General features: G+C 33.6%; 1 protein-coding gene across 1 annotated transcript in view; it reads left to right on the forward strand.

Moving 5' to 3' along the window:
* Window positions 1-14,546, forward strand: part of LOC149803012 (uncharacterized) — a 73,864-nt gene that overhangs the window by 47,871 nt on the left and 11,447 nt on the right. Inside the window, exons 11-15 of the mRNA XM_089953873.1 lie at window positions 213-371; window positions 1,742-1,900; window positions 6,596-6,754; window positions 13,103-13,261; window positions 13,875-14,033. Of these exons, the coding sequence (XP_089809999.1) occupies window positions 213-371; window positions 1,742-1,900; window positions 6,596-6,754; window positions 13,103-13,261; window positions 13,875-14,033 (795 nt within the window). The remainder of the gene's footprint in view (window positions 1-212; window positions 372-1,741; window positions 1,901-6,595; window positions 6,755-13,102; window positions 13,262-13,874; window positions 14,034-14,546) is intronic.

Raw genomic sequence — 14,546 nt, forward strand, 5'->3', positions numbered from 1 at the left:
AAAATCCAAATCACACACACACACACACACACACAGATCAGCTGTCGATATGTTAAACAGAAAACAATGAACGTGATAATGAGGGAATTTGTCAAATACATTCTAGTATATTAATAAATACAAGAAATCAAATCGAGTTTAATAAAATGCTATGTACAACGTGATTTGTACTACGAAACAAGGGTTCAAATTTGCATTTTGTTTCATTCCAGCTGTATGTAGTTCAGGGTTTTTCCGGACTACGAGTGGTACTTGTCAAGCTTGTCCAGTTGGTACCTACCAGCCGAGTACTGAGCAGTCCTCGTGTATTTCATGTCCTAGTGGAACCACAACCAATCAAGTCGCATCAACATCTCAATCACAGTGCGTTGGTGAGTAAATCGAACGCCGGAAGATTAACGCTAGTACTAAACCAAATTAATATGTAATTCTCCTCAGCCCTGCGTCAACTACTGTACACAAAATAGTTTTCGTTTTTTCTTATTCACTTCTACAGCCATTTGTATTTTTTGTTGGAGATCTCAGAAATATATTTGTGCCTAAATTGGGAACAAATGTTGACATTATGCATTTGACATCTTGTACACTTTTAATATTTATATCATGGTGTACTTATTGGAAATATCAATTTGACATCTTGTACACTTTTAATATTTATATCATGGTGTACTTATTGGAAATATCAGTACAAGACAGAATAATAGTGCAATGTAAATTTTCTGGAATGACTATCTCCTCACAAGACATGCATGATCTATATGTTATATATACTATTGATATCAAGTCTTTCGCTGTAGAAATATCAAAGTTTTTCCAATTATTATATGAAATTGCAAGCACAGTCTCTCTCTCCACATTTCTTGATCTTATTCTTCCTTTGTTATTTTAGTATCTAACTACGTCATTATTTGGCTCTCTCTTTTTCGAAATCATCAATTGTTTATACATCATTTCTTTATGACTGGGAGGCCACACACGAGTCAATGCGTGTTAGCATTTGTCGTGTGCAAAGTCCCACATCCATTACTAAATCATGCAATCATTTTGAATCTCTGGTAATTCTTTGTTTGTTGTTGTCTATTGGTCGGTAAAATACACTTGTATCTTGATTAATCCAAGTCTTGTTATTTTTACGCTTTTCAGTGTAAAATGAGTAATTTAGATTTATTTGACACTACCACGTTTTCAAACGTCATCCAATGTGTTCTCCCTTACAAAAATCATAATTTTCTAAACTATTTTGACAAAAATGAAGTTGACGGAAGGCATAAAGGAATGCAAATAATGTTCGTGTATCATCAGAAACGGTTCAAGATGCAAACATTGGAAAACCTTCACAGAAAGAACATCAAAACTAACATAATTTAAAAATTCTGCACCGTACAAATCAAAATTTTCTTCGTCAACAGCTCTTACAATTGTTAATAGTGCAAAATGTCTACCTTCGACCCGCAGTGCTTATGGGAACGCGCCTGACTGAAAATTGAATGTTCCCATCTAAACTGTAAAATGAGCGTTATCGATATAATCAGTTAGACGTTAATCTTCATCGTGATTTAGATGGAGGTATCAATGAAGATCCACTCTCTCTCTGTCTCTCACAAAAAGATTACCACTTGAATGCAAATGTTATTAAAGGGGTTTAAGTATATTGTGTTTGTTTACTTTTGTTTTGCTCCACAGAGGTATGAATATACTTTATCTAAAGTCGAACTAAACTGATCTGTTCATTCCGTCGCAGGCATTTGCTCAGCGGGATTTTTCATCAACACCCTGGGGAATTGTCAGGCCTGTTTAATAGGAACATACCAGCCATCCTCTGGTCAGTCTTCTTGTATTTCATGCCAGAGTGGTACAACCACGCTTCAGACTGGTTCCACTTCCTCTTCACAGTGTGTTGGTATGGAATTATTGTAATTTAGACTGTATGAAATATTTTAGTCACAAGTTTTGTAGATTGTTTTGATTTTTCAGAAAAATATTCCTATTAAAAAACAGTCATATTTTTCAAAATATCTCATAGGCAATTGATTATTGAATTGTAAATACTCCTTTATTAAAACCTTTCTCGTTATATTATTGCTTTACAAAAGTGGCTAAAGATTATTAATTTCATTTGCCAAGGGGGCAATCAAGTTTCTAAATAGGTTAATCATATGGTTGGATGAAACTATAATAAAAATATTAAGGAAATTAAAAATATACTGCTGCATATGTTAAATAGCTCACCCACCCCTGTCATCAAAAGTGTACCGTTATTAAAACCTACTCTCCATGACCGAGGTTACCAAATTCAGCCACCTCCCCCCGGCCACAGAATTAAAAGTATATTCCAAAAGTAAAATTCAGTCTTGTGTAAGTTTTACTTGAAGTGAGTCGAGAGAAAACAATTACAATAAAAGTCGTCATTAAAGTTTATTATGATGATGACCTTAATTTTAAAGATATCAATACGTTTATGGATTCGATTAATTTAACCTGGATAACATTAATAACTGAAATGCTGAGAAAGGAAACTTCCTGATATTTAAAATTCTAAAATAGATTTGCAACAGAAAGAAAGAAAAATCCATCAAAACAGATAGTGATTTTTCGTAGTATAGGAATTAAAATCTTTAGTGTAATATACCGGGCTAAAAATAATTTGCAGAACACTTAAGTGGAAAAGATAATATTATATTCTAGATTAAAATGAATTTGCCAAGCTTCTTTCCTGAAATAATTGGAAGGTAACGCGATGTCTTAACATTAGATGGCTTAAAAGTTAGATGTTTCCAAAGCGATACAGCATTCGAATAAAATTACAAATAAAATCAGACCTAGCTAAACTGTGTAGCCATTTGCTCAGCGGGGTTTTCCCTCAGCACTCAAGGGAGTTGTCTAGGCCTGTTCAGTTGGAACTTACCAGCCGTCCTTGGACAGACCTTTAGTATATAATGCCAGAGTGGTACAACCACGCTTCAGACTGGTTCCACTTCCTCTTCACAATGCGTTTGTAAGGAATTGTACTTTAGATTACAATATCTTTTACTTTTTCAAATGTATCAGATATTTTGTTAAGTGTTTTATTGACAAGTATTGTAGATTGTTCTGAATTTTCAGTCTCACATTCAACTGATTAATGAATTTGAAACGCTTCTTTTGTTATCACTTTTCAGGTGGTTTAATTGCTTTACAAAAGTACATCCGGATTATCAATTGTTTTATTACGGTGGCATACAAGTTGGCACATAGTTAAACAATATGTTTAGTAATAACGGAAGATTAAAAGGTTATTATGCTTAAACATAATAACAAAATTAGGGAAATGAAAAATATGCTGCTTCAATTTTCGAAAAAAAAATACCTGTCCTTGTTATCAAACGTGTTCCGTTATTAAAACCTACTCCCTATGGCTGAGGTTACCAAACTGAACACACGCATACACACTCACATACACGTTCAAAACCACACATGCACTTGAAAAGAAAGGTTTTCTGTTTTAGAAAGTTTATTGGAAGTGGGCCGAGAGAAAACAATTTAAATAAATGTCATGATCAAAGGTTATTATGAGGGCGATGTTAATGTCCTTGATATTATTTCGTGTATGGATTCGATTTATCTAACTTGGATCACATGAATAATTTTTCTAAGCCATAACATGAAACTTCAATATATTCTGTAATTGGTTTACTAGAGAAAACAAAGAAGAATGTTTCTAACACAAAAATGGATGACTCGTAATATAAGAATTGGGAAATCTTGTGTAATTTATTGGTCTGTAAAACAATTTGCCAAACACGTATCTGGCTAAAAGAATTATACTCTTGATCAAAATGAATTAAACAAACTCCTTTCTTGAAATACATTCAAGGTAACAATATGTCCTAACAAAGATGTTTTCACAGAATTTCCAGAGCAATAAATGATCTAAAGAAACCTAAAAATGTGTCAAAGAATTTGTACTTTTGTAATGAACCTATTTCATCACCTACAGAATTAGAAGAAAGTCTGAAAGAAAGTATACCACAAACACAGATCTATTGCAGAACTGCTTTTAGGAAGATGTTAAAATAGCATTGCACAGGGTATGGATGAATGCATTTGATCGAAAACAGAATGTTGATATGTAAATTAAAATGTGTAATCAGTCCTTATCCATGTTATCATCAGAATCCTAATGGAATTTTTGTGAAAACCCAGCCTTCATACAAACATGCATACTTCATTAAGTTCCAGTTAACGTTCTCTTTATCTTCTTGTGTAATAGTGTAGAAGTAATGCACTAAATTTACACGACGCCGTTTACTTTAATGCACAATTTATAATGCACTAAATTTACAGACGCCGTTTACTTTAATACACAATGCACTAAATTTACACAACGCTGTTTACTTTAATACACAATGTATAATGCACTAAATATACACCACGCCGTTTACTGTAATACACAATATATAATGCACTAAATTTACACGACGCCGTTTACTTTAATACACAATGTATAATGCACTAAATTTACACCACGCCGTTTACTTTAATACACAATGCACTAAATTTACACCACACCGTTAACTTTAATACACAATGTATAATGCAAGGGCCCCGAGTGGTCGATTGGTCTAAAGCGCTGTCCGTTACGGATCACTGCCATCTCACCTCTGCGTGGGTTCGAGTCTCGGATTCAGCCAATGTGGGTATGTGAGAAAGCTTGCCAGTAGTTTCTCGTGGGTCGGTGGTTCTTTCCTTGGTTTTCCCGGGTTCTTCCTCCACCATTAATACTGGCCGCCATGTATAGCCTATCGTGTGCTGAAAAATGGCGTTAAACCCTACAACAACAACAACAATATACTGCACTAAATTTACACCACGCTGTTTACTTTAATACACAATGTAGCGGATTTGACTATACAAGGGACAATGATCAATAGTAAACATAGCATTTTACTATAGTGAACAGGGGCCCCGAGTGGCCGAGTGGTCTAAAGCGCTCTTCGTTACGGATCACTGCCATCTCACCTCTGTCTGCGGCGGTTCGAGTCTAAGATTCAGCCAATGTGGGCATGTGAGAAAGCCTGCCAGTAGCTTCTCGTGGGTCGGTGGTTCTTTCCGGGGTTTTCCGGGTTCTTCCTCCACCATTAATACTGGCCGCCTTGTATAGCCTATCGTGCTGAAAAATGGCGTTAAACCCCACAACAACAACAACTATAGTGAACGAGGCAGTACACTGACTAAATTGTAATGTACAGTAGTGAACAACGAAGTGTAAATGCAATTAACAAAGTGCACACTTATCTGTTGAAAAATACATTCATTGTACATTAGTAATATCTCGCTGTGTATGGATATTATCATTAACTAATAGTGAATACTGTTGACATGTGACTTCTCATTGTACACAATTACAATAATGCTGATGATAGTGAGTTCAGGGAATTCTTAAAACGTTCAAGTGATCCTTGTTATTGATCGATTCATTGTGTCTTTTTCATGTAGCTATGCTTTGTGATATATGTCATGTTAAAGGTGTAGTGATCACTTTAATATCTGTATATGTCCATACTTGTGTTTTCTTAGAATAAATATGTTATTATTTGCTTATTATACACACACACACACACACACACACACACACACACAGGCATATAAGAGTGAGGGACAGTTCTGACTCAGCACACCACGTTAATTAGTGGGAATGATATAACAGCACCCGCCGTCACAGTGGTTTATTCTTGCCACATCTTGTCGTATATCTAAAAAAATTATTGTATTATTTAACATTTAGCAACTTGTGAAATAATTATTATGTACATCACTGTGTATTCATCGTTATGTATTCATGCCTTTATTAACTCATTATCATTTTGAGAACATTGGCATATCTGCCCAGATAATTCAAATGTCCAGCCAAGTTTAGCATGACCTACGTTCTCACATTGTTCACAATAGTTACAACCATCGGCTTCCGCCAAAGAAACTTTACTCAGGGGTTATCCATAACTGTCTGTCAAGGAGTTTCCCGGTCCTGTTGTGGGCTTTTATGCAACCCTGTTGTACACATCCAGTTGCCTCTGAATCATTTACTGAAAAAATTAACCAAAATTCATCAGTTTGCAGCAGACTGTCCCTCAAGCGATATAAGTTTATAAATAAAAGTGCACTAGATCTGGTTTTTGCTGTGTATTAATTTAGAGTCAACATGTCATTTCTGCAGCTATGAATTTCTATCATAGTATCTTCCATTCAATTGAATTAATTTTAAACAAAATGTTCATTATATTTTTAAACGTTTTTCAAACTTAGAATTGCTTTCTTTAGGAGTCTGTATGAAGGTTTCAAGCGCTGAAGTAACTATTATGTACCGAAATGAACTTGAAGGCTACACATCGTACCAGGAACATGACAAATAGGCAATTTGTCAAATGCTTTCAATCAAATCGAATTTGATAAAAGTCTGTTTGGTAAGTGATTTGTACTGGTAATGCGCTAAAGGAAATATAAGAAGAAACTATATGAGAATTTGAACCACGATTTCAACACATCATTCTATGTAAATAATTTTAAAATTTCATGAATACGAAACAAATATTCAAATATGCATTTTGTTTCATTCCAGCTATATGTAGTTCAGGGTTTTTCCGGACTACGAGTGGTACTTGTCAAGCTTGTCCAGTTGGTACCTACCAGCCGAGTACTGAGCAGTCCTCGTGTATTTCATGTCCCAGTGGAACCACAACCAATCAAGTCGCATCAACATCTCAAACGCAGTGCGTTGGTGAGTAAATCGAACGCGGAAGATTAACGCTAGCACTAAACCAAATTAATATGTAATTCTCCTCAACCCTGCGTCAACTATTGTGCACAAAATATTTTTTAGTCTTCTTTTCCCCTCACTTTTTCAGTCATTTGTTGTTTGGGTTGGCGATTTCAGATATTTAGTTGTGCCTACATTGGGAAAAATGTTGATATTATGCAATTTTAATCTCGTATACATTTAATATTTATATCATGGAGTACTTATTGCAAATATCTGTACAAGACAGAATTATAGTGCAATGCAAAATTTCAGGAATGGCTATCTCTTTAAGAGACTTAGAAAATCTATATTTAGTGTATGTTATCGACACAGTCTTTCGCTGTAGGAATATAAAAATTTTTTACATTTATTATAGAATGTGGCCAACAAAATCCGTCTCTTCACCGTTCTTAATCTTTGTCTTCTTTAATAATTCGAGTATCTTATCAGTTAAAGCATTCTCTTTTTCTAAATCATCAATTGTTTATCTGCCATCTTTTATGACTAGGAGGCGATGAACGAGGCACGGCGTTTCAATGTTTTGCCGTGTTCAAAGTCCCATATACATTACTAATCCATCGAATTATTTTGAATCCCTCGAGTATGGTAATTCTTTTTGGCTTTGCCTATTTGTTGGTGTAATGTTCATGGCATCTTTTTCCTCCATGTGTTCTTACTTTAAACGCTGTTCAGTTTTAATGAATAGTATAGATTCATTCATCATGACATCGTGTTCAAACGACCTGTGTTTATTTAACCTTTCTTCCTGAATATATTGATATATTCTTTGTTGGTAAATGTACATATGCCTCAAATAAAGCACAACACATCCTGGTCGTCTAGACTTTCAATTGTGTACAATGATTTCGATACGCCAGCCGATATGTTCGTATTTAACAAATTCACAATCAGTTAAACGACTTATTTGAGACAAAGGCTTTGCCAGAATGCATCATGGAATGTAAATAATTTTTGTATACCATTAGAAATGGTTCAAAATGCAAAAATAAAGTAGCGGTCATGGAGAGATCTTCATATCTTAAATAAGTTATAAAGACTCTTGCATTGTACAAGCTAATATGTATTGGCTAACAGCTCTTGCATTTGATCATGGTGCAAAGGTCTGTCTTCTTTCGGTAGCGTTTATTTGAGTGCGCCTGATCAAAAATAGAATGTTCCCAACTAAACTGAAAGATGAGCATAACAATGTAATCAGTTTTAGCTTTATCTTCATCGTGATTTAGATCAACGCACCAATGACCAACCCTCCCTGCACATATATTCATATAATAATACATAATCACACAAAGATCACCACTTGAATACAAACGTTGTTAAAGGTGTTTAAGTATATTGCGTTTATTTGCAATTTAAATTTTTTAAAAAGGTATAAATATACTTCATCTCAGACCTAGCTAAACTGTGTAGCCATTTGCTCAGCGGGTTTTTTCCTCAACACTCAGGGAAGTTGTTAGACCTGTTCAGTTGGAACTTACCAGCCGTCCTCGGGACAGACTTCTTGTTTTTCATTCCAGAGTGGTACATCCGAGCTTCAAACTGGTTCCACTTCCTCTTCACAATTTGTTTATAAGGAATTGTACTTTACATTACAATATCTTTTACTTTTTCAAATGTATCAGATATTTTGTTAAGTGTTTTATTGGCAAGTATTGTAGATTGTTCTGAATTTTCAGTCTCACATTCAACTGATTAATGAATTTGAAACGCTTCTTTTGTTATCACTTTCAGGTGGTTTAATTGCTTTACAAAAGGGCATTCGGATTATCAATTGTTTTATTACGGTGGCATACAAGTTGGCACATAGTTAAACAATATGTTTAGTAATAGCGAAAGTTTAAAAGGTTATTATGCTTAAACATAATAACAAAATTAGGGAAATGAAAAATATGCTGCTTCAATTTTCGAAAAAAAAAGTACCTGTCTCTGATATCAAACGTGTTCCGTTATTAAAACCTACTCCCTATGGCTGAGGTTACCAAACTGAACACACGCATACACACTCACATACACGCTCATAACCACACATGCACTTGAAAAGAAAGATTTTCTGTTTGAGAAGGTTATTGGAAGTGGGCCGAGATTAAACAATTTAAATAAATGTCATGATCAAAGGTTATTATGAGGGCGATGTTAATGTCCTTGATATTAATTCGTGTATGGATTCGATTTATCTAACTTGGATCACATGAATAATTTTTCTAAGCCATAACATGAAACTTCAATATACATGTATTCTGTAATTGGTTTACTAGGGAAAACAAAGAAGAATGTTTCTAACACAAAAATGGATGACTCGTAATATAAGAATTGGGAAATCTTGTGTAATTTATTGGTCTGTAAAACAATTTGCCAAACACGTATCTGGCTAAAAGAATTATACTCTTGATCAAAATGAATTAAACAAGCCCCTTTCTTGAAATACATTCAAGGTAACACTATTTCCTAACAAAGATGTTTGCACAGAATTTCCAGAGCAATAAATGATCTAAAGAAACCTAAAAATGTGTCAAAGAATTTGTACTTTTGTAATGAACCTATTTCATCACCTACAGAATTAGAAGAAAGTCTGAAAGAAAGTATACCACAAACACAGATCTATTGCAGAACTGCTTTTAGGAAGATGTTAAAATAGCATTTGCACAGGGTATGGATGAATGCATTTGATCGAAAACAGAATGTTGATATGTAAATTAAAATGTGTAATCAGTCCTTATCCATGTTATCATCAGAATCCTAATGGAATTTTTGTGAAAACCCAGCCTTCATACAAACATGCATACTTCATTAAGTTCCAGTTAACGTTCTCTTTATCTTCTTGTGTAATAGTGCAGAAGTAATGAACTAAATTTACACGACGCCGTTTACTTTAATGCACAATGTATAATGCACTAAATTTACACGACGCCGTTTACTTTAATGCACAATGTATAATGCACTAAATTTACACCACGCCGTTTACTTTAATGCACAATGTATAATGCACTAAATTTACACGACGCCGTTTACTTTAATACAGTGTATAATGCACTAAATATACACGACGCCGTTTACTTTAATACACAATGTATAATGCAATAAATTTGCACCACGCCGTTTACTTTAATACACAAGGCATAATGCACAAAATTTAACCACGTTGTTTACTTTAATACACAATGTATAATGCAATAAATTTGCACCACGCCGTTTACTTTAATGCACAATGTATAATGCACTAAATTTACACGATGCCGTTTACTTTAATACAGTGTATAATGCACTAAATATACACGACGCCGTTTACTTTAATACACAATGTATAATGCAATAAATTTGCACCACGCCGTTTACTTTAATACACAAGGTATAATGTACAAAATTTAACCACGTTGTTTACTTTAATACACAATGTATAATGCACTAAATTTACACTATGCCGTTTACTTTAATACACAATGTATAATGCACTAAATTTACACCACGCCGTTTACTTTAATACACAATGTATAATGCACTAAATTTACACCACGCCGTTTACTTTAATACACAATGTATAATGCAATAAATTTACACCACGCTGTTTACTTTAATACACAATGTAGCGGATTTGACTATACAAGGGACAATGATCAATAGTAAACATAGTATTGGACTACAGTGAACAAGGCAGTACACTGACTAAAATGTAATGCACTCTAGTGAACAACGAAGTGTAAATAAAATTAACAAAGTGCACAATTATCTGTTGAAAAATGAATTAATTGTACATTAGTAATTTCTCGCTGTGTATGGATATTATCATTAACTAATAGTGAATACTGTTGACATGTAACTTCTCATTGTACACGATTACAATACTGATGATGAGGAGGAGTACAGGGGCATAAGTGGAGTTGCAGTAATCATAATAATATATGTTGTCGCTTTTATTGCTTTTGCTGTTCAAAGTATCTGCAAATGTGGCCCATTACCATTTGTTTCCGGTAATCAAAGCACATGCCGATAATGTGGGTAAATAATTTTGTCTTCCTTCTGTACACTGTACGGCTGAGGTGTCATATTTTCCGTTCTTTTTCTACAGATGCTCCTTTACGCTGGAGAAAGCTATACAAATCAACCAGAAATAAGGGAACCTCTGTCCATATGTCCCAATACTGTGTTATTATTATTATTATTATTATTTGTAATAGTAGTAGTATTAGTAGTAATAGTAGTAGTAAAGAAGAATGATACTAGATTACCAAAATGAAAGTATAAACTATAATTGACATGGGGAGAACAATGTGACTGTTGGGTAAACAAAATTAAGAATCTATTGTTTTCATATTGAATGGGAGAAATTTGGGTGATGAGAAACGTTTTATAAAATTATATTGAAACAACGTTGCAAAGATATCTTTCCAACAACAACTAAATGTAAAGTTAAATTCAATGAATAGATTATGATTCTCTATAATAGTTCAGCAACGGTCCTAGTTGTCAATAAAATATAGATTTTTTGAAATCTTCGCACAATTTTACCTTGCTATGGATGTTCAGAAATGGAACCGTAACTGTAATGAGAAATATAGGTATGCTTAAAAAATATCCTGCATTTTGAAAGTCTATTTCCTTTTTGTGCAGATATTAAAGATGAGTTCACTTTGCTGTGTACCATAATTAGAGAATAACCTATGTACCTTCATACTTTCATTGTAATGCAGATCACATAAGGTTGTATAACTTTATTTAGAGAATCAATAGTAATATTAATTTCTTGCATAATATAGTTATTTTTCTAACAAAATCTATAAACGTTAGAGTCAGGGTGTTAATCCTAAAATTGTATAGTTTTCTCATTGTACCATATTTTTAATGTTTGCATGTAATTTGAGCCGATGTTATATGTTACAGAGTATTATTATTATTATTATTATTGTTGTTGTTGTTGTTGTTAATGTTACCATTCTTTAACACCAAATTAATATCATATCATCTAATACATAATTGTTGGATTGATTGAGGTGATATATGGGTATATGAATAGATGTTATTTGTCTACAGAAGAACTAAATATGTTCAGCATTTTTTTAAATATAAATTTGGTTTCATCTTGAGTTTTGTAATATTTTACACTTTATTGTTTCTAATTACCTAATGTGGGTAAAAATATGACCCTTGATTTGAAATGCCGAAAAATAAGCTTTGCTACCGTAATTTCTTTTCAAAAGATGCTATACGGTGCCAAGAAAAAAAAACTAGTTTGTAAACAGTAAATATTATCATCACTTCCACAGTGTAAAGTAGAAATCCATTATTTTACTCATTTGTATTACAATTTATTGATGATGATGATAATGAAAATGTTGATCTCGTAGATAGCCATGCCATTCATGCGTCAGTGTTCCATGATATAAACTGTTACTACTGTGTGTCTACATTCCCGTTGCAGGTTTGCATGTATTCTGTCTCTGTGCCTAACTGTATTTCAAAACAGGTGTACAGATCCCTCTTTTGTGCATGTCACCTTCTGGATGGTTTCCGCGCAAGTCTTAAAACGTTCAAGTGATCCTTGTTATCGATCGATTCATTGTATCTTTTCCATGTGTCTATGCTTTGTGATATATGTCATGTTAAAGGTGCAGTGATCTCTTTAACATCTGTATATGTCCATACTTGTGTTTTCTTAGAATAAATATGTTATTATTTGCTTTTACACACACACACACACAGAGCACATAAGAGTGAGGGACAGTTCTGACTTAGCACACCACGTTAATTAGTGAGAGTGATATAACAGCACCCGCCATTACAGTGTTTTTTTTTATTTTTGCCACATCTTGTCATATAACTAAAAATGTATTATATTATTGACATTTAGCAACTTTTGAAATAACGATTATGTACATCACTGTGTATTCATGGTTATGTATGCATGCCTTTTATGAACTCATTTATCTTTTTGAGAACATTGACATATCTGCCAAGATAATTCCAATGTCCAGCCAAGTTTAGCATGACCTACGTTCTGACCTTTAGGCACTATATGGTTCAGACACAACCTTAGTAATACTACCGATCAGCGTTTCTCACCTTTGTGCAGTACATTGTCCTTCTCCACGAATTTGGAGTACAATTTAAGTTTACAGGTAGTACACATGAAGTGCACCGTTTGTAAGTGCTCTTTTGATCATATATGAGCAATCGCATACATAAATAGTCAAATAGGAACGTACCAGCTACATATAAATGTTTTTGAAAGTGTTATAGTGTATTGTCCCTATATGCAACGGCCACAAGTGTATTTTTATCTAAATCTGGTATTCTTCTTCTTTTATCCATTTGTAGCTACTTGCTCAGCGGGCTCTTTCTTCAACCCTCTGGGATTCTGCCAGGTATGTGCTTTAGGAACTTACCAGCCGTCCTCCGGACAATCGTCTTGCATTTCATGCCAGTCTGGTACCACCACGCTTCAGACTGGATCCACTTCATCCACACAGTGTGTCGGTAAGAAATTTTCTACCCTATTTATAACCCTATAATACAAGAATTGTTACTTATTATCCAACTCTATTAAATGCTCCATATACAAAATTTAGTGACACTGATTTTTTTTACAACAACTAGATAACACGATAATGTATTTTAGAGACATTTTTTTAATCAACCAATTAATGAAACTGAAATTCTTTTCTGTTGTCACTTTTGTATGAAATATACATTTTCGCAATTATATATGAATACCATTCAATCGTATATAATTTTTCTGAGGCGAATATTAAGTTCTCTATTAATATGAAACTCCATGATGACTCCACCACGATAACTAGACAGTATTCGTTTAGATCTGCAGTCTCTATATCAAACAGAACAAATGGGCGTGATAATGAATTAATTTGTCAAATACTTTCTAGTATATCAATAAATACAAGCAATCAAATCAACTTTAATAAAATTCTAAGTAGAACGTCATTTGTACTGGTAATGCACTAAAAAAAGGTATAACAATAAAATATATGGGAATTTAAACCACGATTTCAACACATCATTCTATGTAAATAATTTTAAAATGTCATGACTATGATGCAATGGTTCAAAATTGTATTTTGTTTCCTTCCAGCTATATGTAGCTCAGGGTTCTTTCGGACTACGAGTGGTACTTGTCAAGCTTGTCCAGTTGGTACCTACCAGCCGAGTACTGAGCAGTCATCGTGTATTGCGTGTCCCAGTGGAACCACAACCAATCAAGTCGCATCAACATCTCAATCACAGTGCGTTGGTGAGTAAATCAAACGCTGAAAGATTAACGGTAGCACTAAACCAAATTAATATGTAATTCTCCTCAACCCTGCATCAACTACTGTACACAAAATATTTTTCATCTTTTTTTTTTTTCACTTATACAGTCATTTGTTGCTTGGGTTCGCGATTTCAGAAACATATATGTGTCTATATTGGGAACAAATGTTGATATTATGCATTTGACATCTTGTACACTTTTAATATTTATATCATGGTGTACTTATTGGAAATATCAGTACAAGACCGAGTAATGCAAGTTATCTGGAATGATTATCTCCTCACAAGACATAAATGATCTATATGTTATATATGATATTGACATAAAAAAATCTTTCGCCGTAGAAATATCAAAGTTTTTCCATATATTATATGAAAAGGCAAACACAATTTCTCTCTCTTCAGCATTCTTAATGTTTGTCTTCCTTTATTATTTTAATATCTAGATACATCATTATTTTGCTTTTGTTACGTATATATGATTTAAATCATA

This window comes from Sinohyriopsis cumingii, chromosome 3, assembly GCF_028554795.1.
Source record: "Sinohyriopsis cumingii isolate HCF-2022 chromosome 3, ASM2855479v2, whole genome shotgun sequence".
NCBI classification, from domain to species: domain Eukaryota; kingdom Metazoa; phylum Mollusca; class Bivalvia; order Unionida; family Unionidae; genus Sinohyriopsis; species Sinohyriopsis cumingii.